Genomic DNA, 27654 nt, shown 5'->3' on the forward strand with positions numbered 1-27654 from the left:
AGTAAGTTTAAGAGTCTAACATCTGCCAGACAACACCATGGTTCTGTGATAGACCAGATGATCGTGTAAGGGAGGGTATCTGAATTAAAATTTGTATTATAGGGTTCTTTAGGGGCTATTTATTGTCTCTCATCTCTTACTCAACTATCCTGTATGATGACGGGGAGGCCGGCGACTTAAATGCAGCGTCTCTGGATCAAAAGGAGCCCCCCACCGTGCCCTGATATAGATAACACCTTAAAATTTCAGACAGTGAGCCTGTTGCTAGGCCTGGAATGAAGTGGACTTTGTAGTCTCTTGCAGTGAGGGAGCGGAGAAGGTAATGGTACCCAACTCCAGTACTCTAGCCTGGAAAAGCCCATGGACGGAGGAGCCTGGTAGGCTGCAGTCCATGAGGTCACTAAGAGTCGGACACGACTGAGCGACTTCACTTTCACTTTTCACTTTCATGCATTGGAGAAGGAAACGGCAACCCACTCCAGTGTTCTTGCCTGGAGAATCCCAGAGCCTGGTGGGCTGTTGTCTATGGGGTCGCACAGAGTCGGACACGACTGAAGCGACTTACCAGCAGCAGCAGCAGCAGAGGGTAGAATAAGCCATGGAACATAAGTCATGTTAAGAAAAACTGTTTATTATTGCTCGCCACTCGTGGCAAGATACTTTCTGAAACAAACGAAACAAGACAAAAAGAACTCAGGAGGTTGGGTTAGCAAGGTGCCCCCAGAGCAGCAGACAGAGGTACAATCTCCACCTCCCAGACAATAGCTCCCAGGTTTCGCCTCGAGATTTCAAGGAGCAGTCGAACCAAGCGTCCACTTCCAGAAGGAAGAGAGGGCATCGGTTTCTAAATTATCAAACCCTAGAGCAGCGACGGTTCGCGACATCTAGACTGACCGCATTTGCTGCCTGAAGCCGTCCTCAGGAGACTTGCACCTGGCCCGCCAGCACGCGGAAGCATCATCGCTGGGCGCTGCACCAAAGGGCAGCCAATCACGCACTGCCTTCGTCCAGATTCCTCCGCCGGAGGCCGCGCCGCAGCCGCAGGTGGCCCGGCGAGCGCGTCCACTCAGCGCCGCCAATCGCGACCCCCGCCGCCCTTCCCGTGATGCCCCGCGGCTGACCTGCGACCTCGCGGCTCGCCTTTCCCTGAGGCTGGTTTTTCTCCCCGCCCCCCTCCCCTCCCCTCCCCTCCGGCGAGCTTGCAAGGGCTCTAGCGGCCGCGGGGCGTGCCGCCGGGCGCAGCTCCTCCCTGAGCGACTGCAGGCCTCCCGGCAGGCGCCTTCCCTTAGCCTCTCCTCCTCGCGGCGGGGCCCAGCGGGCGGGTAGCCGCGACTGCGTCCGGGAGGCACTACCCGTCGGTGAGTGGGCCGGGCGCGAACTCCGCGGGGCGGAGAAGCGGGCGGGCGCCAGCGGCGGCGCGGGGCGGGGCGGCGGGAGGAGCGGGGAGGGGGTGGGGCGTCGGGGCCTCGCTTCCTCCCTCAGCGCCATTTTGTGGCAGCGAGACCCGCAAATAAAGGGGAGCGCCGGGGTTGCGGCGCGGAGGAGGAGCGCGGGGGCCGGCGGCGGCGGCGCGGTCGGGCGGCCTGGGCGGCGAGAGGACAGCGCGGGGTCGGCCTATGTGACTGGGCGGGCGCCGGCGCGGCCTCCGTTTGGAGAGGTAGGTGCGGGCCGCCGCCGGCTGCAGCGGAGGCGAGGACCTCCGAGTCCCCAGGCGGCTGAGGTGCGGCCGCCCGGCCCCGGAAGGGGCCAACTGAGCGCAGGAGGCGGACTGGGGGTTCCCGGGCCCCCCGGCCTCCCGTTAGCCCCGCCGTCTGCCCGCTGGCAGGGACGACACTTCCGCCGTCTCGAGGCCATTTTACCTCGGTTCTCAGGGAACCGGGGGCGAGGTGGGCGCTCCCGCGGGGCCGGCAACGCCGGGAGGCCGTCCCCTCGGAGCGCGCGTCCCGTCACCCCCTCGGCGTCGCGGGCTCCCCAACCTCCCTCGGCAGGATCGTGAGGACCGGCGGCACCGACGAGCCGAGGGGAGGAAAGCCGCGTCCGTGGAGCACATTTCACGTCGCGCAGTAGCTTCCTACTGCAGCTGCGTTCGTTGTCTTGTAGACTTCCATTTTTAAATGAGTGCATGCCTGCTAAGTAAAATAAATACTGACTGAATTCAAGGTTTTCGTGAAATGTTAAAATCTCGCCTTGGATCTCTCTAAACCGTATTTCTCTAGTCAGTGGGGAACACGTAGTGGAAAAATGTCCACGTTTGTTTTGATGAAGTCAGGTTGGATATTTGATCCCAAAGGACTAGGTTAAAATCCGTAATAACCGTGTTCATAAGGGAAGCAATGATTCTTTTGCCGAGATTAGAGAAAGGTAGAAAAATATTTCCACGAGCATGTTATGGTCCTGAGTTCATATAGTTTTCTACTTAAGAATTTAGTTCCGTCACTAAGGAGGATGAGTGGAAGTCACAGGTCTGTCATCACAAATTTCTTCAAAAAGAAAACTATTGTGGAAATCTATCCACGATGCCTAAGTGTTACACATTTACATATGTCATTTATTTATTTATTTTTCATATATGTCATTTAGTATCATCTGATTAGGCAAGTTGGGGAAAGAAGTTGCGGCGTGTGATAAAGATGAGGTTAAATTTCAATGATTTGTTTCACTGTATTCCTACAATTCTTTTATATCTTACATTATCTTAGTTAGCTATAGCTAAGTGATCAGTATTTTCACTTCCCAGTAGCAGAACTTAGGCAAACTACCTAAATGTCTAAGTCCCAACCGACAAAAGTAATGATCAAGTGTATCCCAGGCACAGCTATTTTTTTTTACTTAACTCATCTAACTTATAGAACTTCACCTGTTTGAATTTTGAGTATTTGTCAGAAATGAGTTGGTATACAGAAAATTCATAGCCTTGTGGCATGGAGTTGTAATAATTATATTTGTCCAGTCTGTTACAGCACTCAGAGTCCCTTACGTTCATCTAAGTATGTATATATGTAATACACAGTTCCCCTGAAAATATTGTTTATTTTAGAGGTCTTGATCATTTTCATACAATAGAACATTATCTTGCTCTTGAAAAAGATTTTTTTAAAAAATTTTCTGTGGGGTCCTTTAGCAAAACAAGACCTAAACAGTATTTGGTTTTATTTTTGTTTTTATTAATTATCTCCCATTATTCTGCCTCTAAAAGTCCTGTCTGACTCTTCTGCTACCCGGTGGGCTGTAACCCACCAGGCTTCTCTGTCCGTGGAGTTTCCCAAGCAAGAATACTGGAGTGGCTTGCCATTTCCTTCTCCAGGGGATCTTCCTGACCCAGGGGTTGAACCGGTGTCTCCAGCTTTGCAGGTAGATGAGCCACCTGGGGCTTAAATATATTCTAGTACTAAACTTACTAGAACAAAACTTCTCAATATTCCTCTAACACTATATCCCATTAGATATAAAGGTGGTACATCAGGCTAGAACTCCGTGCTATAAAGTAACGGTCTTAAATCTTAAAAATGTAGTTGGTGGAATTTAATTTTTTCTAAGTGCTCTTATGCTAATATTAGTATTTTATTTGAAATATATTCGTTTGTAAAGCATCTTTATGGTACTTAAAGCACTGAGATTTGTAGCACTTCGTGAGGCAGGCAAAATTGGCATCCTCTTTGCTGATTTAGAGGCTGCAATCTAAAGAAAATGACTTGCTCAATATCACATGACTGATTATTATGAAGTTAAGAAAAGCTGGTCTTCCAATTCCTAGCTAGTACCCTTTCTGCTGTTGTGCCTTGATTAGTACAGTGTCAGATTATTAGTTTCTTGCATTTAGTTACGATTAGTTTCAGCAAGGTACTGGTTTGTTACTGAAGTTGTGTCATCTGGTACGTGCTAAGTCACTTCAGTCTTGTCTGACTTCTTGTGACCCTATGAACTGCAGCCTGCCAGGCTCCTCTGTCCATGGGATTCTCCAGGCAAAAATGCTGGAGTGGGTTGCCATGCCCTCCTCCAGGGGATCTTCCTGACCCAGGGATGGAACCTGTGTCTCTTCTGTCTACCTGCATTGACAGGCGGGTTCTTTACCACTAGCGCCACCTTGGAAGCCCACACCATCTGGTACTACTTAATAAGTGAAGTGAAAGTCGCTTAGTCCTGTCTGACTCTTTGCAGCCGCATGGACTATACAGTCCATGGAATTCTCCAGGCCAGAATACTGGAGTGGGTAGCCTTTCCCTTTTCCAGGGGATCTTCCCAGCCTACAGATTGAAGTCAGGTATCCAGCATTGCAGGCAGATTCTTTACCAGCTGAGCTACAAGGGAAGCCCAAGAATACTGGAGTGGGTAGCCCCTCTCTTCTCCAGTGGATCTTCCTGATACACGATTTCATGACTTAGGATCATAATGCTAAAAGCCTGGGAAGCCCTGGGATATGGGATGCTAGGCACCTAACCAACCAGAACTGAACTTAACATCATAATGTCATTTCTCAGTGTAAAGGCATCAAGAGTAGAAGGTACTTTTGACATTCTAAACTTGAACTATATTATCTGTGTTATCCACATGGATAACAAACCTTTACATAAAACTTGAAACCATGTTTTAGCCAGTCTTTTTCAACTTGCTAAAGGCAGCTAAATTGGTTTTTTCTGTTTTGCTTTTCTGCATTCTCCAGTTTGCAAAGCTTGATCATTATTAAGGATGGAGGAATGGAAGAATTACCTGTCCTCATTGGTACCAACTTTTAAGAAGCACTAAATTTGGGATCCTAACCCCCTAGTTTTTAAATTAATAGCTGTTATAATCTGAGCTGATTACCTAGTGATTCATAGCTTTAGGTATATATTCTTTTTTTTTTCCCCTTCAAGATTCAACCCCAAATAATATTTCCGGTCATTCTGTTTTTCTGATAGATTGTTCTGAGAACCTGGTATATCCATTGTCTTTATGAATCTAGAATTAACTTTAGGTTAATTAAGGTGGTTATTGTGCTTGTCACTTGTGCTAAAAAAAGTGCCTTGGGGAGTAATGAGTTTTATAGTGCATGCAACGTGAAAAGTTGTAATTGAGAATCATGGTCTGTTTTGATTAAATAGTTGAATGTTGATTCTTTTAAATTTTAAGCCTGTTTCTAATTTGCCTTTTGTCACACTGTCCATTTAACTATTGTGGTATATCATGGAATCTCAAGCCAAGATTAACTTTTCATCAGCTAAAGATAAGGAAGCAATTTCTTACTAAATGCTAATGCTTTGATTTCCCAAGTCATTTATTCCGTAACATGTGAAATGATAGGTGATTGAGAGTCAACATACAAAACACAAACATACGTATGAACTTTTATTTATCCCTGACTTATATTACAAATTTAGACATTTATTTTTATAAAGAAAATCTAGATATCCTTTAAACAATGTGTAATTAAATTCTACCGAGTGTCAAACTTTTTAAAAAAGAACATAAGCTAGTGTTAGAAGTGTAAATTACTGTTTAGAATTCTAAAAATCGGAGGTCACCAAGTAGGGGCTGCAGTGGGGCTTAGAAACAGGAGTGTGATCCTTGTCGATTTTCTCCTCAGAATCTTTAAGAAGGAGTTGAGTCTTTTTTGTGGTGACTTTTCTCTCTCCAGTGGGAAGAAGGAAACTAACAAAATGCTTACTTTGTGTCTGTTACTATACTAAAGACTAATGTATGTCTTCAAAAATAGCACAGTAATTCGGAGCTTTGGCAGTGGTAATCCTTTTTGAGATGGGCAAAGTCAGGCTCAGAGGTTCTGCTGTTTTTTGTTTTCAAAGTTTGCACCCTCTTCCAAAAAGTGGAGTTACTAGAACTTTCTTCATGTGTTTACCAGCCCTTTAAATATCCTTTAAAAAACAGATTAGCTTATTTGTTGCTAATTAAGCTCATGGTTTTAAGAAAAGAATGAACAAATAAACCTGGGGGAAGTGTCAGATTGTACAAGCATATACTAGTTTATTAAACTGTAATTTATATTGAATATCATCCATGAAACTTTGTTTTATAACCAAAATTCTGAGTAGCTAGGGTGCCTAGTAACCAGATAGGTAAACTACCTGTCCATAGTGGTAAATTAAGCTGTTTTCAAGCTGTCAGTCATAGAACTCACAGTACGTGTTATATTGAATTTATTCTCAAAATTTTACAGTATGGTCATCTTGGGTGATTTGGGGGGGAAATTAGGTTGTCTTATTTAGTTCACTCTTACCATTTAAATAGTAAATGAAGCTGATTCATTTGTTCATATTTACATTTACCATATATTTGAGTGCGTACTATGTATTGAGACATCAGCAATGAATGAAACAGTTCTTTCATGGAACTTATTCTATTCCTGGGGTACAGATAAGTATACAAAATGTCAGCTTGTGATAAGAGTTGAGAAGAAAAATAAAGCCTGATATGAGGAGATAGCAAGGGATTGGTATGCACAATTTTTGGTTTTTGTCTTTTATTGGAGTATAGTTAATTTACAATGCTGTGTTTCTGCTGTAGAGTAAAAAGGATCAGTTACACATATACCACTTTTTAAAAATGCTTTTCCCATGTAGGTTATTACAGAGTATTGAGTTGAGTTCCCTGTCCTATATGGTAGTTTCTTACACCTGTTTTATATATAGTACTGTGTATATTATTATATATACAGAATAGGGACATATAAATAAGTACACATTTATATACTGTTGTTCAGTCCCTAAGTCATGTCCAGCTCTTTGTGACTCCATGAACTGCAGCATGCCAGGCTTCCCTGTCCTTCACTATTTCCCTGAGTTTGTTCAAACTCATGTCCATTGAGTCTGTGATGCCATCCAATCATTTCATCCTCTTTCCCTCCCTTCTCCTCTTGCCCTCAATCTTTCCCAGCATCAGGGTCATTTCCAGTGAGGCAGCTTTTTGCATCAGGTGGCCAAAGTATCGGAGCTTCAGTATCAGTCCTTCCTATGAATATTCAGTTAATTTCTTTTAGGATTGATTGGTTTGATCTCCTTGTTGTCCAAGGGACTCTCAAGAGTCTTCTCCAGTGCCACAGTTCGAAAGCATCAATTCATCGGTGCTCAACCTTAAGTTCAGTCCAGTCACTAAGTCATGTCTGACTCTTTGCGACCCGATGGACTGCAGTACGCCAGGCTTTCCTGTCTATCACCAACTCCTGGAGGTTACTCAAACTCATGCCCATTGAGTTGGCGATGCCATCCAATCATCTCATCCTCTGTCATCTCATTCTCCTCCTGCCTTCAGTCTTTCCCAGCATCAGGGTCTTTTCCAATGAGTCAGTTCTTCGCATCAGGTGGCCAAAGTATTGGAGTTTCAGCTTCAGCATCAGTCCTTCCAATGAATATTCAGGACTGATGTCCTTTATGATGGACTGGGTTTATCTCTTTGCAGCCCAAGGGACTCTCAAGAGTATTTTCCAATACCACAGTTCAAAAGCATCAGTTCTTCGGTGCTCAGCTTTCTTTATGGTCCAACTCTCAGATCTGTACATGACTACTGGAATAACCATAGCTTTGACTATATACTAGTGAAGTTCAATGGCACAATTTTTCTTGAATTTTTAAATTAAATGTGTTATTGATATTTACCTACTGTTTAGCTCTGGACGAATGGGGAGTTCCAAGGAAATGTTCAACTTGACATGTGGATTCCAAGAGGTTGCAGTCTAGTGAGTGAAGTGAAGTTGCTCAGTCGTGCCCGACTCTTTGCGACCCCATGGACAGTGGCCTGCACCAAGCTCCTCCGTCCATGGGATTTTCCAGGCAAGAGTACTGGAGTGGATTGCCATTTCCTTCTCCAGGGAATCTTCCTGACCTAGGGATCAAACCCAGGTCTCCCGCATTGTAGACAGACACTTTACCGTCTGAGCCAACAGGGAAGTCTAGTAATTGCACATTAAAGTCAGGCCTCTGGAGTTAAACACAGTGAGGGTTTGTTTCTCAGATGATTGGATTTATTAGAATCATGTTAGGATAGTCACTAAGCAGCTATCTATAACTTGCAACAGAGACTATAAACTGGGTGATAAGGGGCCTAAAGTAGGCAGAGGCCAGTTTAAAGAGGAAAAAGTACTGATTTTTAAAAAGTAGAAATACAGCCATGTCTTCAGTAGGTATTAGTTGGTCAGAGAGACTTGATCAGCTACATCAGCTCAGAAGCAAATGATACATACTCAGCTTTTTGTTCATTACATCCAATGACAAGATCTTCAAAGAGGGAAGAATTAAACCAGTTAATTGAAGGCATAATCAATATATAGTGTTTTTTTTTTCCTCTAAAATGTACTGATTTCTTCAACTCAGTGTACTGAGTTGAAGATCAGCGTTCTGAAAATCAGGGTTTAATGACAGTATGATTAAAATATTTGATGTTTGAGTTGGGATTGTATGTAATATAAAAGATGGTATTAAAGATCATCTCCTTTTGAGAAATCTCAAATATTCACTAAAAGTCAAGTAGCTTTTAAAACTCAGTTTTATACTCTAGATTCTTTGGTTATTTTTTGTTGAGGTACTGACATGTGACATATTATTGACGTACATTATTTTCAGGTGTACAACATAATGATTTGATATTTATATACATTGCAAGAGAAGCACTCAAATCTAGATACCATCCGTCACCACGCATAGTTACAAAATTTTTTTCTTGTGATGAAGCCTTTCAAGTTGACTCTTAGCAGCTTTCAAATACAGAAGATGTTACTGACTATAGTCCCTGTGCTGTGCATCACATCGCTGTAACTTGCTTATTTCTCTTTGGTTAGCTTTTTAATAGTTAGACAGAGTTTGTAATAAGTATGGGTAAGTAAAATAAACTAAAAAGAAAGTTTAAGATATAAGGAGACATATATGACTTTGCTACTAGAAGGGATATCTAAGAATAACAAAGAAGCTAATTTTGAGATAAAAATTACTCTGTGACATAAAGTTAAATAATGTCGGTAATGTAGGAATATTTTATTAAGGTGTAAATACCTTCATTCCTGCATTGTATAGTGGTGAATTATGACAGTGATAAACTTGACCTTACTGTAACAATATTAATTCTGTAAAAGGCAAGGCTTAGCAACTGGTGTTACTACCTGAGGCCAGTATCTGACTTCAGCACAGATCTGTCCTTTCTGCTGCAAGATATGTCTTTCACAGGGCAGTTGTAAGAATGCATTGAAAAATTGTATTTCTTTCAATCCTTTGTGGGAGTATTACAAAGAATGATCAACTTTTTAATGAGAGAATTCTTTAAAAAAAAAAACCTAATGACAATAATAATGTAAGATGTTCACAAAGGAGAACCTGGGTGCACAGTATACTGGCACCCTGTGATACCTTTGTAACTTTTCTGTAAATCTAAAACTAGTCTGAAAGGTGTGTTTTAATTAAAATAACCTAATGATTTGGTCATAACTGAGTTCAGTAATCTTTTGCAAAAGCCAGTATATTTTGTTCTACCTTAACTGGAAGAAAATCAGTTGACGTTCTTCTCTTTATTCCTTTTCTAGGATTCAAGATGACCAACGAAGAACCTCTTCCCAAAAAGGTTTGCTTTCTCAGCACTTTTTAAGCACTTTATTTGAATAATAGAGTTGAAGGGACTGTCCATATTGTTTGCTTGTTTTCCCGCTTGCTATCAGTTACATAGCATTGTGGGTATATAATGTGTGAGACATCGTATCTATTATGTAATGTAGATTAAGAACATTTTCAGCCTTTGGAAAACTTGTAGAATCCCCATGATCTACTTGTAATCTTTATCATATGACTGTCTCCAGCTACGTAGCTACAAATAATGTCAAAATAGGAAAGTATTTTATAAGGTCCTCTAAGTTACTTATTTTCTTTTTCTTCCTAACTTAAATCCCTTTGGTTTTAATGCTGAACCACTTTTATATTAAAAAAAAAAAATACAGCTAAATTGTACCTTTTCTGGTGAAGTTTTATTTTCTAGTATCACTTTCCTTGTTTTGTTTTCCTATGTTAATTCAGTTTAGGCACTGTGACACACACAAAAGGGGTTACAAAAGGAATAACATTTTCTCAGAGGAATTTATAATACATTTGGGAAAACAGGAATATGTGCTTTCTAACCAGTGAGTATTTAAGTGAACTATTTATTGGATAGTAAACGTTACGGAAATTTTTATCCTAAAAAGTCAAGTGCTTTAATAATCTGAGAGTTACTGGGTGCTTTCAGTTAGGCTTAGTAATATATTCTGCTGCTGCAGTGTTTGTCCCTCTCTTGTTTCTGATAGTAACACTTACATTGTGGCAAATGCTACTATTTGAACCGTTTTTGTCAAGAAAAATGTTTTAATAAGGAAAATTAATAAGAATTTTATATTAGGATAGGTTCTTCAGTTTTATAGTCTTCTTTGCTTAGAGAAAACAATATTTCTCAATTTACAAAGCAGTTTCATCTTATTAGAATATCCTCATCTTTAAAAACTTCACTTTGAAATAAATGTTAATTCATAGTAAGCGGCAAAGACAGGCACAGGGAGGTCTTGTGTACTTGAGGTTAACATCCTGTGTAACATTATCAAAACCAGCAGGCACAGTCCACATGCTCACATTTCATCAGTTACCTGTACATTCTGTGTGTGTATAGTTCTGTGCAAGTTTATCATTTGTAACTTACTGTAAATACCAGCGCAACCAAAACAGTTACCTGAACCATCACCACAAGCCTCTCTATGCCACTCCTTTCTTCATAGCCACATCCATCCTCTCCCACTCTATCCTCAACTCCTGGCAACCACTAATCATTTCTTCATTTACGTAATTATGCTACTTCACAGATGTTGTATACATGCAATTATGCTGTATTAAGTGTCCTTTCAGTTTTCTCTCAGCATCATTTCCTTGCGCTTTCTCCAAGTTGTATTTGCTGGCTGTCTGTTTCTTTTTATTGCTGAATCATACTTCATGGTATCATAGTCTACCATTCACCTGTTGAAGGACATTTGGGTGGTTTCCAGTTTCTGGCTATTACAAGTAAAGCTGCTGTTAACATTTTTATACAACTTTCTGTGTGAAAATAAATTTTCATTTCTTTGGAATATGTGCTTAAGAGTACAAATGTTGGGTTGTATGGAACATCCATTTTTAGTTTTAAAAGAAACCACCAAATTACCTCCAGAGCAGCTGTATCATTTTACATTCTCAGCAGCAATGTATGAACGCTGTTTCTCTGCATCTTCACTCCATGTTTGCTATTGCCACTATTTTTTTATTTATTTATTTTAAAACTTTTAGAAAGAGCACTTAGTTTATATCTTAATTCTCTTCGTAGGTTCGACTGAGTGAAACAGACTTCAAAGTTATGGCACGAGATGAATTAATTCTAAGGTAAAATATTCTTTTATCAAAAATATAAAAATCTTTCTATAGAGCATTATGCTGTGATTTTATACTATAGTGTTTATATCAGATACTGTTTCGTTTTTAATGTTAACACATCTTCAAATCATTTAATATACTTTTTTCTATGGCCTGTTTCTTCGTTGTGTAAACATTGGGGAAAGCATAACACTTGAAAGAACTAAAGCACTAGCTTGGGTAACTTGTAGACTGACAAGTAACCTGAATTTTTTTCTTGTAGAGGGCACATATTCAGAACTCTTAACTAGAGAAGCATTTGTACTTCATGTATATAACTTGGTATGGGGAAAGACACTGCTCTCAGAAAGCTTTCAGTTTAACAAATGAATAGACTTGTTTTGATGTTTCTGTTTTTTTTTTTTTCCCTTTTCCATGTAACATGTGGAAAAGTTGTAGCCTTCAAGGATATTTTTCTCATGAAAGAAATACATTATTAAAAAAAAAAGAAATACATTATTTACTGATCAAGCGAAGTTACTGTGTCTTGTGACTGTGACTTTAGTCACCATTATATTCTTCATTTTCTTATCTGGAAGTTTAAAGAGTTGGATTTAATTACTTTTAAAGATGACATCCAGCTCCGAATTTCTATGGTTGTCTTAAAAATGTCTTACTAAAGCAGACTGTCAAGTACGGCATTATATTACTCATTTTTTAAATGTAAGAAATCAGAAAATGGGATCACACACATTTTGTGTTTTACAACTTAAATGTATTCTTTCTGCATTTTATCACTGTCATAAGTTTTTTATGAAATAACTTTTAGATACAAAGTAATGCTTTTCAGGGCAGGCTGCAAGTTTATTGAGCTTTTTCCTCTAGAAATTTCAGGGAATGTTTACTTGCTGAACTGAGTAAATGTAACGGGTTGGAAGTGGGGGGAGAGTAAAGGTGGTTTGGGCTCAGTGGTAGAAAATCTGCCTGCCAGGGCAGGAGGTGCGGGGTCGATCCCCAGGTCGGGAGCATCCGCAGAGGAGGAAATGGCAGCCTACTGTAGTACTTTTTCCTGGGAAATCCCATGGACAGAGGAGCTTGGCAGCCTACAGTCGATGGGGTTGCAAAGAGTCAGACCCAACTTAGTGACCTAGCACACACGCATGCACAACAGGGAGACACAGATGGCGTGCTCCATTGTTTGTTAAGAGTCTGGTAGCTAGTTCTGCTTAGCGCCTCTATTGTGGACGTGCTCTTTCTCTTTCTTTGCCATCGTCTCATGCATAGGATAGTTTTCCTATTGCATACCTTTATATTCCTGCACATAAAATTTAAATACTTAGCATTTTAAATCACTCTCACCATTTTTGCTGATGTAGATGCTCGTGACACAGTGCTCGTGTGTTGGTGTTCTCTTTCTGTCTCTGGTATGGTTATGACTTTTAAGTAGTTTTTTTCCTATCTTCTCGATAAGGATGTTTGCGGTTGAGCTTTTGTATTTGTCTTTTCTTCTAAAATTTTTAACCTCCATAAAACATCTTTTTTCATCCCGAAACATTGAATGAACTCCTGTTTGTGACCTTTGTTGTAGATGCCATAAAAATAAGCATGCCCTTGCCTTTGTCTTTATATAGAATGGATTAGTTTGATATTATGGAATGTTTTTGTTCATTATGTTATAATGTTTATGAATCTCGTAACTCGTCAAAGGTTTTAAAAATTATAAAAATATTTTCTAAAATCTAAATTTTGCTTAGGTGTAACTGAAGAGCAGCTTGAAAACATATTTCTTCAGCAAGCAAGGTAGCAGACAGCTTACTGTCTGGAGCAGTTGCTTAAACATAAGACTAGGGAAGGTTTGTTATCTGCAGTAGTTGCCTAGATCAACTAGTGTGTGTGTGTGTGTGTGTGCGCGCGCGCGCGAGTGCGCGCTCAGTCGTATCCGACCCCATAGATTGTAGTCCGCCAGGCTCCTCTGTCCATGGGATTATCCCGGCAAGAATACTGGATGGGTTGCCATTTCCTTCGCCAGAAGATCTTCAGATCTTCCTGACCCAGGGATGGAACTTGAAACTCCTGCATTTGCAGGCGGATTCTTCACCACTGAGCTACCTGGGAAGCCCTGAGAGGTTGTTTTTTTTTTAACGGCTACACTGGGTCTTCGTTGCTTCATGCAGGCTTTCTCTAGTTGAGGAGAGCGGGGGCTACTCTCTGTTTTGGTACACAGGCTTCTCATTGCAGTGTCTTCTGTCATGTAGAGCACGGGCTCTAGGTGAGTGCAGCACGCGGGTTCTAGAGCGTGAGCTCAGTAGTTGCGGCCCATGGGCTTAGTTGCTCTGAGGTGGTGGGATCTTCATGGCTCAGGGATCAAACTGGTGTCCCCTGCATTGGTAGGCAGATTCTTACCCACTGCGCCACCAAGGAAGTCCTAAAGCCTATATATTGAAGGTAGAGGAATGTAATGAAGAAAGATCCAGATAGCGTATGGCACTTATGCAAGTTGTTTCTGCCAGTTAGATATGCTTTTGAAAAACAGTATGTTCTGTTTTTTATAATGTACAAAAAGGACAGACCCCCTTTTTTATTACTTTGAGAGAAATCACATACTACTTTCATGTAAGAGCTGAGATCACCTTCAGTCCCTTAGAATTAGGCACATTTTTAAAATGCCTTTTGTTTGAGGTGGACAGCATATCTGAAAAGTGGTGGTAAGTTTTTCACTCACCTTTTATCATCCACGCATCATGCTGAACATCAGTGATACACTGTCCTGTATGGTGTGTGATCTGACTCATGGGAACACCTCTTGTTATATACTCAGCAGAGAACACTTTTCTCTATATTTCCATTTATCTAACGCCTATAAGGTCAAGAAGGAATAATTTTAAAGTGACTAATTTATTATGGTTTATTATGGGTTAAACTAGATTTATAATTATCTTAAAATAATAGGAGTGTGTGCATGTACACTCATTCGTGTCTGATTCTTTGCAGCCCCATGGACTGTAAGTCTGCCAGGCTTCTCTGTCCATGAGATTTTCCAGGCGAAAATACTGAAATGGGTTGCCATTTCCCACGGCAGGGGATCTTCCTGACCGAGGGATTGAACTGGAGTCTCTTGTGTCTCCTACATTGACAGGAGGATTCTTTACACTAGTGCCACCTGGGAAGCCCCTGTTAAAATGAGAGAGACGTTAAAATCCACACAATGGAATTCTTCGTAAAATATAAAGTTAATGGATGTGATTTTCTAGTATATTTAGTAAAAGCAGTTTAAACGTAACTAATGTGGCTTTATTTTTATTAGGTGGAAACAGTATGAAGCATATGTGCAAGCTTTGGAGGGCAAGTACACAGATCTCAACTGTAAGTTAGAGCTTCAGCTTCCTAAGGAATATGTGAATATTCCCTTTTAGATTGTTGTTATAAGCACAGGATAGTTGGTTTTGCTAAGTAATTTTTATTCGAGGATTTTATTAAGGACCTATGTCCAGGCACTGTGTTTGGTGCAGGAAGTAGAATGATGAAGGAGACGTGATCTCTCTTTTAGTTAACAGTCATTGGAGAAGACTGACATATAGTAACATCACTTAACAGTAGCATGACTTCAAACTGAACGACAAGGTTCTGAGAGTGCACAGATAGGGAAATTCACGACTACTTGACACTTTGCTTAATGTAGCCCTTCCACAGAAAAATTTGAAGTGAAGCATGAGTTATTACTCTAGCAGGGGGGAATGTAGAAGCAACCGGTATTACATTTATGATAGCTTAAATTGTAACAGTAGGATATAGCTGTGTATTTATGGATTTTTCAAAAATCTACTGAAAATAATAAAGTTTATAATTTTAGACCATTTTAGTCTTTGTCACTTTTCACTGAGTTTTAGAGTAACATATTATTTGCGAGTGTAAAAACCAGTACAATTTTCCAAGTTCAGAAAGATTAATATTTTAAGATCTCAATTATTGTATAATTACAGTATAATCCGTAGAAGTTGTGAATAGTGTTGTTTAATGGCTGAGTCATGTCTGATTTGTTTGTGACTCCATGGACTGTAGCCCTCCAGGCTCTTTCTGTCAGTGAGATTTCCCAGGCAAGAATACTGGAGTGGGTTGCCATTTCCTACTCCAGGAAATCTTCCCAACCCAGGGATTGAACCCGCATCGCCTGCCTTGGCAGGTGGATTCTTTACCAGTGAGCCAACCAGGGAAACCCCTGTGAAAGCTTAAAATTAATAATTAGCTGTGCAATTATGGGCATGTTTATATTGATTAGGTTAAACAATACTAATCAGGACTTTGTGAATACTTGGTAGTGTAAACAAATGCAAATAATGGAATTTCCTGTCTTTTTTGGGAACAGATTAGACTATAACAGCATAATTCCATCTAGCGTTAAGTGGTTGTGGACCAGTTTAACATCACTAACTCTTGAAAAAACACTCATGATCAAGAATGAAGTTTGTTGTCATAAAAGTTTAGGATAGAAACTAAAGACTTGAACTTCTTTGACTTGACATTTTCTTAACCTTATTTTCCTTGACAAAGGGAGTCAGAACTTTAATTTGGTTAATTAAGTTTGATCTTTAAATTATGTTTCATGATGTTTTGGGATTTTTTTTCCTTTTAATCATCAGCTAATGATGTAACTGGCTTAAGGGAATCTGAAGAAAAACTAAAGCAGCAGCAGCAAGAATCTGCACGCAGGGAAAACATTCTTGTAATGCGACTAGCAACCAAGGAGCAAGAAATGCAAGAGTGTACTGTAAGTGTTTCAGATGTTTCAAGCCTTTATCAGGGTTTGGGTTTTGGTTCACATTATTTTATGTGTTAACTCACATTAATTTTAATAATTAATACTAATTATACATGCAAATTTTGTTAAGGTAGATATGTTTTGAGCTTCAGTGTGCTAAATGTAAAATTCTGATAGATAACTTCTCATCATTGGATTTAAAGTAGTTTTTTGTGGCCAAGAAGTCAGAAGTTTAAGTTATTCTCTGAAATCTCTATAATTTATGAGAATTAGTATATTGGTTCATATATCTTTAAGTAACATAATACCTGAGGGTATAAGCACCATTTACTCATTTTACTTGGCAAGCTTTCTTGTTAATTTCTCCTTTGCTGTCTTTACCTCTTTCTATAGAAAACTAAGTATCAACTTCTACTGTGTCTTCTTTTAATTGTTAACACCTTTCATTTGTACTGTTTGCCATGTCTACGTATATCTGAAACCTAGTGACATATTTGATCCTTTAACCCTGGTTGAATTTAGACTCAGTTTTGTCTTCAATAGCCTTAGCCCTTGTTTTAGTGTTTGTATATGTAAGTTACATAAGATAGAGGCAGCTCTATCCCGGTTGTTTTTTATTACTTTTTTTTTTTTTCCCATTTTCGGGCCATGCCACGCAGCTTGTGGAATCAGACTTCCCTGATAGCTCAGTTGCTAGAGAATCTGCCTGCAGTGCAGGAGTCCCCAGTTTGATTCCTGGGTTGGGAAGATCCCCTGGAGAAGGGATGGGCTACCCACTCCAATATTCTGGCCTGAAGAAGTCCATGGACTATATAGTCCATGGGGTCACAAAGAGTCGGACACAACTGAGCAACTTTCACTTTAAACCAGGAACTGAACCCAGGCCTCTGCAGTGAAAACGTTGAGTCTTAACCTCTGTGCCACAAAGGAATTCCCTGTTGTTTCTAATCTTAAAAGCTGTAGTTTTCTTGAATAATTTTGTGTAATCTCCATTTGATAGATAGTTACTAAAATATAATGCATAAGGCAGTATTCTGGTCATTGGAGGTTAATAATCTATGGGGCACACTTCTATTTCTTTTCCTTCTCTCACCAATAAAATGTTCTTTAGGACTTCATCACAGTCTTTATTCTTCCTGTGTCCACATTTGCACAAGTCTTCAGTCCTTTCTTCACTTTTTCAAAATGACTTCTTTACCTGTTACTTTGCTAAAGAAAAGAGTAGCCTCTTTTATTGTCTGTATCTTCTCAGTGCTTCTTTTGTTTCTACCAGTTACTTTCCACCTTCACTGCCACTACATTTTTTCTGTAAGGTCATTGTATTAAGAAAATTGTCTTTCTCATCACTTTTATGTCTTCACTTTCCCCAACTTTGGCTTTTGACTTTCCTTCTTTTGATTTTTTTTTTTTAACTTGGGTACTTGGTTCAAAGAAGTCTTAACATTCTTGTGTAAGGGGTTTTGTTTTGTTTTCTGTAACACCCCTCCAATTTTTTTCCTCTTGGGATTTTCATATCTAGTGGTATGAGTAGTACTTCTCAAGTGCTGAGTCCCAAAACCAGTTAATTCTTTCTTTTCATGCTATTTAGGATTCTAGGTTCAACCCTTCACTCACTAATAGTTTTAGGTTTCCCTGTTGACACGGCACTGTGCTAGATGCTAACACATGCAAAGGATGGATCTTAACTTCCAGATGCGGGCACCTGGTAGGTAGTGTGAGTGGGTGGTGCCAATGATAGTGTCTCACAAAACCAGTGTGTCTTCATTTCTGCCTCTGGAGTCCTCCCTACTCTTGACATCCTAGTCCAGGCACTTCTGAACCACTTAACCTGGACAGTATGTGCTGTTGATTCACCTCAGCGATTCTACAGCCATCCCATATACACTGGCAGTTTTGATCATTTTATTCCTAATCTAAGCCTTTGGTGCTGCCTCTTCACCCTTGTGTCATCTCAACCAAGATTTAAGATTTTTTTCCCAAGTAGAACCTAACTTACCAGCCACATTTTTTTTTAATAGCGCTTCTCTGCACATCTCAGCCGAAGCACTTACTGATCTTTCAGTTAGAACACAGTGAGGTTTTGCAGAAAGGGCAGCAGGAGCAAAAATCACAAGGAAATGGCAAGCTTATAGTAGCAGATGAGGGCATTTCATTTTATAAACTTTTAAAATTCTTAAGCTAAAAGAAAGAAAATTAGTTCTGTTTGCTTGACGAAGTAGTAATTAAGTATAGCCTAATCCTCTTAGTATATTTGTATCTTTTACTAAATTCATGTTAGACATTAATAGCTGTTTTGGAAATGTTATTTTTAATCCTATTTAAGGTTTAGAATGGAGTAGGATCTTGAACCTGATCTACTTTGGGTGCAAAGAAAGTGATGCATTTAATGCTAATAAACTGTATTTCCTATTTTAAAACTGTGCTGACAGTACAACCAGAGTTGAAATTGAAGGTTTCATATATAAAGTAGAGGGATTTGGTGTGGTGGGAAAAGCCTTAGACTGGGAGTCAGGAAGCTTGAGAATAAGAATTCTAGTTCCAGTACTGGCATTGAACTAACTGTGTCCTTGAACAATTGGCTTCTTTAATCTCTCAAAACTAAGCAGTTTGGACCAGGTCAGTCACCTTTCAGCTTTACAATGCTGTGATTCAAATCTGCTTGGAGGGGAAAAAGTGAATATATGCTTAATTTTGGGTTAAGGTGCTATTTATAAAGCTGTAATGCCAGCTCATGTAAATATGTAAGTACTATGTATTTTTAAATTTAGAAATGCAAATATGTTTTAAGTTGTAATCTTGTACTTGGTATAATGTTAGGGGACAGTTTCCCAAAAGCACAGATTTGTATGAGTAAATCACTGTACTCTTAAATAATTAATATTTTAAACTTTGCCTTTTTTTTCTCCCAGTGGGCATCAGCATTTTTAATAAATACAGCAGTGGGGGTTTTTTTGCTTGTTTTTTTGTACTGTTTTGATTGCCAGCATGTAGTCTCCTTATATTTAAAGTTTCCAAATATGGAATGCAGTCAAATGGCCTTTTTTCTTACGTGGATAACTTTAAATAGTTTAGTGAGTGTTCTTTTTTGTGGGTTTTTTTGCTATGTTTTGAAGGTTTTTTTTGCTGCAAGGCTTGTGGTATCTTACTTCCCTGACCAGGTATTGAAATCAAGCCCTGGCAGTGAGAGCAACTGAGTCCTAACCACTAGATTGCCAGGGAATTCCTAAATAGTTGTTCTTAATTTGTACTTTTTTTTAGAGGATTTTAAGATAGAAGGGAGAGGGGCTTAGTAAGCAAGTTGGTAAACCAGTGAACAGAAAGGGATTTTATCTCATCATCTTAGGTATGTTTCCTTTGATTTGGTAGTAATGGGGTCTTTTTGCTTTGCACAGACTCAGATCCAGTACCTCAAGCAAGTCCAGCAGCCTAGCGTTGCACAACTGAGATCAACAATGGTGGACCCAGCGATCAACTTGTTATTCCTAAAAATGAAAAGTGAACTGGAACAGACTAAAGACAAACTGGAACAAGCCCAAAATGAACTGAGTGCCTGGAAGTTTACGCCTGATAGGTAAACAAATCATACTCCCCAGTCAAGACTTCCCTGACAGTCCCACTGCGAGAAAGCTGTGGTGGGACAGCCACGTACTCGTTTCCACACCAAGACTCAGACTTTTTGAGCCAAAAAGCCACATTCTTATACTATCCAGCTTGTAAAGGTTAATGTAAAACTTACCAGATGAACCTTGTGTTTCAGCTTTTTTCTCTTCCCCTTCCCCTTGCTTCAGAGGCCTGATGGCGTCGGACTATTCCGAAGAAGTGGCCACCTCCGAAAAATTCCCCTTCTAGAACATGTAGACACTTGAGAAATGTTTCTGTTTGAAGAAAATAGAGGGAGAAACAGAAGTCTTAAGTCTGTGGCACACTGTGTCTTCAGACAGTTTGGAGGAATGAAAACCTAGAGATTTAAAACCATGAATTGAACATGTAAAATTCCAGTAAATGTAAAGATGGAATATGCATCGCTCTTAACCTTGAGCATAGTGACTTAGAGACACTGTATATCAGTTTTGCCAATAAGACCGTGGACTTCGTGATTGTTGTTGAACTTCTGGGTCACACTCAAATGAGGTGAATTTTGCCTTTAAAGGGTTTATTTGCTAAGAACCAACTTAATAGTCATGAGTGAATCAAATAATAGATGTCAGTACAAGTAGTTCATCTATTTAACCATTTCGTTTGGGGCTCTATATTACTTGATTGAGCCTTAAATCAGTGTGGTTTTACTCAATGATTTGTTCTTTGAATGGTTGCTAATACTGTAGATAATCTTACCGAGGACTGTACAAACATGAAGGTGTGGTGTCAAACTTCAGGTTTTAAACTGTTTGAAGCGTTATAAACATTCATTTCACAACTAGATTGTATAAGGATATTGGCTGTGATGAGACTCACTGCGTTATTTTTTTTCAGTAGTGAAATTGATTAAATCCCCATTCCATTCAACAGGCACATGTTGAAAGAGCATTGTCGTTGGTGTTAATGGGGGAATGTGTTCCTTCATTGTATTTGGGCCTTTTGTATTGCACTTTTGATATTAAATTAAATGTGCCTTGAAATAGTTGTTTTTTTTTTTAAGTTCAAGGATTACTATGATGATTTTGTTGTACTTTTAACATTTTGATTGGGGGGCGCTGTGGAGAGCAGATTGATTGGAAAAAATTGTTGGTGTGCTCTTCAAAGTGAAGGAGAAGGCTCTGTGTCTCATTTTTTAAAGACCTACTTTTTTCCAGCTGGTATCATAAAAAAACAAAGAGACTTGACACTTGTTGCTTTTTGACACCTTGTCCCAGGATATTGCAGTAGAAATTAATGTGGGACAGCTTTACAGGGTGCCTGCCAGAAGATTGGGGACAGAATATATTGGAACTGTGGGCTGGCCTAAGTGAGACATTTTATGAATTGAAAAAAAAAGTATAGTGATCATTTCTAGCAAATTCATTTGCTCATTTAGATAAATGAGGCATTATTTTCTTCATGCTTCCATCCAATCCTGGAGGTGAATTTTTTCGTCAGATCATTCTATAAGTCACCAATTCGAATTTTCACTTGGTGATAATGGAGTCTAAGATGAGTGAAGATAAAATGTTCCAGATTTTCCCAACGTTTAAGTGCAGTTTTAACAAGGGTGACTTAAGTTCTCTCTTAATCATTCCAATCAATTGTAAGTATCTCGTATGTCTGTACTTGAGGGAACTGATTGTGGGGCAGAGGGCGGGTTGAAGAAGTGGTTTGTGTGACTTCACAGCAAGAAATCCGCTTCTAAGATTCTCACTGTGGGGGTTGGAGGGTAAGTAACCACATCTGTTTGAAATTAGCTTATTGTACCCGAATTAAGGCTTTTGTATATATTTTATGCCATTAAAGATCACAGTAGAAATGGGCTACATATTTTCAGTAGGTCAAGAGATAATTCATAAAAGGTATTATGTACTCAAATTTAGCCAAGCATTTTTCTTTTGCCACTTAAGTAACAGTCACATTGAGGTGGGTTTTTTCTTCTTATTGTTAAAAAACGTTTAATTAATAAGATAACACATGCTCATGTTTAAGATTGAAACAGCGTAAAGAAAAGTAGAGGTGTGAAATAAGTTTTACTCCTGGGTGACCTTCCCCTTCCCTTTTCTATTCCCCAGGAATAGTGACCATTTTTAAATTTCTTGGGTATCAAGATAATTTGTATGCATATACAGTAATTATATGTGTATTGGTTTTAAACAAATGCGGACATGCATATGTATATATAGATGATTTGTAGCATGACTTTCCCCAGGCCCCCTTTATCCTTGGACTTTTTCTCCATTTTTTAGTATATTTAGGTTACTTACCATTTTTAATGGTTGTATAATATTTTCATTGTATTATTTTAACCACCTATAAATGGAATTTTGTAAAAAGTGAATTATAAGCTAGAGTTCATTGGGTGGTACAACTGCATCATTAATTTGAAACAAACAGTGCTCCGTCAATACTCTGTCTGCAATAATTCAAATAGAATGGGTTGTGTGGGTTTTGTTTTTCACTTTTTCATTGTTTAAATTTTGAGAGAGAATGATCCCCTGAATTATGTTGTCCACTTTAGTTAAAATATTTCATACCCTGATAGTGTGTATATTTTAGAATAGTTACAGGGAGATGTTGCAGAATTTTGACAGTTTTCAGCTTGCATTTATAAACAGTTGTGTGTGTATACTTTCAGAATACCCTCATCCCTTCCCCTTGATGACAAAGCAGTATACAGTATCTGTTCCTTCTCTTAAATTACTTGCTACTTTTTTCTTCGTGAGTTATTTGATTTTTAGCAATAGGTTAGAATATTTTTTAATTAAAAAAAAATTACTCCAGAGCCAAGTTCCTTGAAATTGGATTCTTACCATTTTTTGTGATACAGTGAACACAACACAAATTTTATACAACAGTAAAGTGGCATAAAATTAAAGAATGTTTAAAGAAAAGATTCAGTGAAGATTTGTTTTAATTATTTTAGAAGTGATAGGATTATTTTAGAACATTTATTAAAAGGCGTGACTTCCTAAATGAAATATTTTTTCATTAGAATTTGGTACTTTCTATGAGGTTAAGTCAGGTCACAAATTGCTCTATTGATTTGACAATTGTTTGTGTTTAAAAAATTGATGTAAAAGATTTCTCAGGTTAGTTGGTAAACTGACGTTTTCACAAGAAAGCAGAGTTGGGGGAAGCATGGGCAGTGAAGTGGAAGGAAGGCCACTGTCTCTGATGATAGTGCCTGTTTCTTAATTCCTCATTTGGTTTCTAAACTCTTATTCAGTAGAGGCTAAAGTCTGAGGATGCTAATAGGAAATACAGGAAATCTGGAGCTGTAATGACAACAAACAGATACCAGCTGATAAAGTTGCCATGTCGAGAGAGAACCCTTCCCACATGCTAACTCGTTTTCATATGAGGCTTCTTTGTGCAATAGTAAGCCAGGTTTTGGGCTTCCCTGGTGGCTCAATGGTAAAGAATCCCCTGCCAATGCAAGAGATGCAGATTCGATCCCTGGGTGGGGAAGATCCCCTGAAGAAGGAAATGGCAACCCACTCCAGCTTTCTCGCCTGGAAAACCCCATGGACAGGGGAGCCTCGTGGGCTACAGTCCATGGGGTCACAAAAGAGTCAGATACGGCTTAGTGACTAAACACCACCAACAACCACCACCAGGTTTTACTTCAGATTTGTGTAAGGAAAATATATCACAAACGTTCACTTGAATCACATTAGGTTAAAACGTGCTATTGATAAAAGAACCTTCCATCACAAACCCCAATAACAGTGTCTCAGTAAAACTTGACTGCTTTTGTTTAGTGTCAGCATTAACAATAGAAATGATCACTTTTTTAGAGAGTTCTGATTTAAGCATACAATTGTGATGTTACCTTAGAGACTTGGAAAGGGACAGTTTGATATTCTTACCATAAAGTTGAGAATGATCTTACTGATTAAAATTTTTTTTGCTGACACTGTTCTTTTAATGGGCTTTGATTTGCCCGATACATTACTTCACAATACATCTTCTCCTTATTAGTAATATATAGAGGATGAACCTTGATTGATTTTTGCAATTGCTATATATATGTATGTAGAAAGTATGGCAGTCCTAATTTGGCAGATATTCACATATTTGCATTATTTATGCTAAGTAACCCCAATCTTATTTTTGTGTCCTAATTAAGGATAATCTTTTCAACATGAATAAAATCTTCACCGTATATCGGCATTAAAATTTCAAAAACATATCCCAGTTTAAGACAGCTCAAATATATATATACATATATATATATATCATATAAAGTTAATTGAGGGATTGATAAATAGAAATAGTCTTGAGTCTTTTTAAAAACAATTACTGAACAGGCCTCCCTTAATGCAATAAACGTTCTTGTGGGAACTGCCTGTTAACAGGTATCCTTAGAAACACTGGTCTAGCAAGAATTTACTCTCATCTGTGTATTTATAGGTACTGATTTTATATATTAGGTAGAAGTTTACATTTGGGGTTGATGTTGAATTTACCCTTTCAAGAACTTTTCTGTTTCATAAAACTAAGTACCTTAGAGTTGTATTAATATTGATATATTTGAAATGTGTGTCAAATAACTGGCCTGTCTCTATTTCAAATTATAATTTGGGATAAAAGTAGATTTCAGAATCAATTATAATGTAATAGAAAGTAGTCACTTAGGTACTTTTTCTTCAGGTTTTATCTTTGCCGCTGTATTGGCAAAATACAGAAATGTACAAGATGGATGTGTCCGGAAAAGAAGATGGTAACTGTAGGCAGGCGTCTGCTGTGACATAGAGTTATATTCTGTATGTGTTGTATCTGTTGCTGTGATAATTTCAAACAAAGAAGGTTGTCAAGAATTTGTCTTCATTTTGTGATGAATGGCTCTTTCCCTTGCAGCCAAACAGGCAAAAAGTTAATGGCGAAGTGTCGAATGCTTATCCAGGAGAATCAAGAGCTTGGAAGGCAGCTGTCCCAGGGACGTATTGCGCAACTTGAAGCAGAGTTGGCTTTACAGAAGAAATATAGTGAGGAGCTTAAAAGCAGTCAGGATGGTAAGGGGTTTTTTGAAAAGTTTGGTTAACTTTGCCCTGGCTTTAAAATACTGCCAGGCATGAGTATTACAGATTAGAGTCTGTATGTGCTAATCTCTACCAATGGTTCTATGAAATTATAAGTGAAATATTTCCAGTTGAGTCAACAAACGAAGCCATTTAATTTAGTGGTGGTTCCCCCTTCCCCCCCAGTTGTTTGTCATGCAAATTTTATAAGTTTTTTATTTTTTAGGGGTGGGGTTTGGAAAGACAGGAGGGCTTTTGTATTAATAAGGCATTACGTAGCTATATAAATTTATATTCGGTGCTTAAAAGGATATATTCAGTGCTTAATATCTTCACTTAACTGATTTCTCTAAGTGTAGATCTTGGAAATATTTGGCCATGTCCAGGGATTTAAAAATATATAATTGATTGTGGAAGAATTCCCTAGTGGTCCAGTGGTGTGGAGTCAGTGCTTTCAGCTCCTGGGCCAGGTTCCATCCCTGGTCAAGTAACTCAAATTCCTGCAAGCTGCGAGGCATGGCCAAAAATAAGAAATAACTACAGAGTTTCTGTTTAGTGAATAAGATGTAATATTTATTTGCCCAAAGAAATGGAACTTATCAGCCACCATGCTGGTCTAGTATAGCTGCATACATGCTCTTTCTCCTTTGTGAAGAAAATTAGTAAGAAAAACACCCAATCTCTCTAAAGATTAAATTAATTGCAACTTTGTAGTTAACTGCAAAGAAGGTCCGTAGTCAGTATCTTTAAAACTACCTCTTCAAAGTGGTGGTTTTTAGCTCTTACTATTTGTAAATACAGTAAATAGGAGTCTTTTTGTATAGTAGTGAAGGAACTCCCTCACCCCAAGACCTTTTTAGAACATAGACATCTGTATTTTTATCAGTTTCAAGAGTTATTTTTTTCTGAATTTTGTTCTTGAATGTGAAATAATCTTTGCTGACAGCATGGCTTCTTTGGAGTGTTGGAATCAAGGGTTTCCCCAGGGACTGCACCTGCTGTGGAGCTGAACATTGGCTAGGAGGGTGAGGAGTAAGGGGCCAGGCTTGTAGGCCCATAGGCAAACAAACATGGAACACATTTTGTGGGCTGAAACCAGTTTTATGTGGCCAGATAGCTTGGATCATTGTAAACTTGCTTGCTTTTATATATTCAGGCTTTTGCTTTCTCTCACAAATGAACTTGTTGAATGGCTAATTTAAAACTCCAAGCAAAATTTTGAAATAGTCTTTTGTGATTTTAGAATTGTATTTGTTTACTTAGACATTTATTGACTGCCTAGCTTTGTGCAGGCACTAAGAAGTATTTTTAAATATATTGTAAGAGATATTAAAAGTAGGTTTGACTCTCCTTTGCACAGAACTGAATGACTTCATCATTCAACTTGACGAAGAAGTAGAGGGTATGCAGAGTACCATACTAGTTCTTCAGCAACAACTGAAGGAGACGCGCCAGCAGTTGGCTCAGTACCAACAGCAGCAGTCTCAAGCCCCAGGCCCGAGTACCAGCAGGACTACATCTTCTGAGCCTGTAGGACAGGCAGAGGCCACAGGTAAAGACTGCAGTCGTCTGGCCAACGGACCAAGTAATGGCAGTTCCTCCCGGCAGAGGACGTCTGGGTCTGGATTTCACAGGGAGGGGGACACAGCCGAAGATGACTTTCCTCCTTCTCCAGGGAATGGGAATAAGGCCTCCAGCAGCTCAGAGGAGAGAACTGGCAGAGGAGGTAGTAGTTACGTAAACCAACTCAGTGCGGGGTATGAAAGTGTAGACTCTCCCACGGGCAGTGAAAACTCTCTCACACACCACTCAAATGACACAGACTCCAGTCATGACCCGCAAGAGGAGAAAAGCGTGAGTGGGAAAGGCAACCGAACTGCGGCTTCCCGCCACGTGCAGAATGGCCTGGACTCGAGTGTAAGTGTACAGGGCTCCGTTTTGTAAAACAAAAAAATTTCCAGCAAATTTTTATACAGTGTCATTTAATTTGGAAGAGGATACTGTCCAGTTAATTAACGCATACTTCTGTCACAATTTGCCTTTTTTGTGGGTGGTTTTTTTTTTTTTTTCTTTTTCCTTTTTTCTTTGCTTCAATATCTCTGCCACTTTGGAAATTGTAACAGTTAATTACTTTGAATGTTGCTAAAAGGACATTTTGTGTAGGGTCAGGTTATTTTTATATGAGTTAATGTGAAGTTGTAAATGGAACTCTTTCCTTAAAGTATAACACAGTGATGTCTGTGTGAATCTGTGTCTACCCTAGAACCTGTGCTGTGTGAGGGCATTCTTACTCATGCTGTTACTATGCTTATACACCATTCAGACTTGTCAGAGTAGATGTGGGTTTATGACTGCCAAGTTTGCCCAGTACAGTAGTTTTATCACTAAAAGTTGGACTTGTTGAAGGAGTCCTATAGTAGTTTCAGTGTTAGATACAGTTTTTCCCACCATACATCTGTGCATTTTCTCTTTAGGTGATTGAATGTTTAAGAAATTTGTGTGCATAGTTACTCAGTTTTTATGAATTGTTGTATCCTGTTAATGCATATTGCTCTGTGACTCCAGTATATCTTACCTGTACTGACCAAACTTAAATAAAGATTTTTATTGTAACTCCTTACATTAGTTGTTTTTTTTGTTTGTTTGTTTGTGTGTGTTTAGCATTTGTCATTTATTCTCATTGAATAGCTGACTGTCTACTCCATTTTTCCACAAACCACAAAGGTGGAACTTAAGTCCATGCATAAATTTAATTGTGCAGTTTGTTTTTTTCCTGCCTTATACAAACAATTGTTAAAATATTTGAAAATTTAGAAAAGTGTAAAGAAGGAAATAGTCACCTAAGTATTTGTTAGGTTATAATTGAAAAAGTAGGCTTTGTGAAACGATTTCAGGTAATAAGTTATCGTGTAGTCAGTGATGTTTTAAAATCTTGTCC

The 27654-nt window shown here is 39.0% G+C and overlaps 1 protein-coding gene across 4 annotated transcripts; it reads left to right on the forward strand.

Moving 5' to 3' along the window:
- Positions 1-1244: 1244 nt before the first annotated feature.
- On the forward strand, positions 1245-27329 carry WTAP (WT1 associated protein). Of its 4 annotated transcripts, none has more exons than XM_052645520.1 (8): positions 1245-1358; positions 9500-9537; positions 11290-11345; positions 14620-14678; positions 15953-16080; positions 19464-19642; positions 24556-24710; positions 26077-27329. In XM_052645520.1, exons 2-8 carry the CDS (start codon positions 9508-9510, stop codon positions 26658-26660), a joined length of 1191 nt encoding a protein of 396 aa, XP_052501480.1. In that variant the 5' UTR covers positions 1245-1358; positions 9500-9507; the 3' UTR covers positions 26661-27329. The 4 variants fall into 4 exon arrangements, with proteins under 4 accessions (XP_052501480.1, XP_052501478.1, XP_052501481.1 ...); XM_052645518.1 differs by lacking the exon at positions 1245-1358 and adding an exon at positions 1543-1657; XM_052645519.1 differs by lacking the exon at positions 1245-1358 and adding an exon at positions 3337-3351.
- Positions 27330-27654: the final 325 nt, after the last annotated feature.

Source organism: Budorcas taxicolor, chromosome 9 (genome assembly GCF_023091745.1).
Source record: "Budorcas taxicolor isolate Tak-1 chromosome 9, Takin1.1, whole genome shotgun sequence".
In the NCBI taxonomy this organism is placed as follows: domain Eukaryota; kingdom Metazoa; phylum Chordata; class Mammalia; order Artiodactyla; family Bovidae; genus Budorcas; species Budorcas taxicolor.

Coding starts and splice junctions, on each gene's coding strand:
- WTAP (XM_052645520.1), top strand. CDS start 9,508: ATGACCAACGAAGAACCTCTTCCCAAAAAG. Junction 11,346..14,619: donor CGAGATGAATTAATTCTAAG/GTAAAATATTCT, acceptor TATTTTTATTAG/GTGGAAACAGTATGAAGCAT. Junction 16,081..19,463: donor AAGAAATGCAAGAGTGTACT/GTAAGTGTTTCA, acceptor TGCTTTGCACAG/ACTCAGATCCAGTACCTCAA.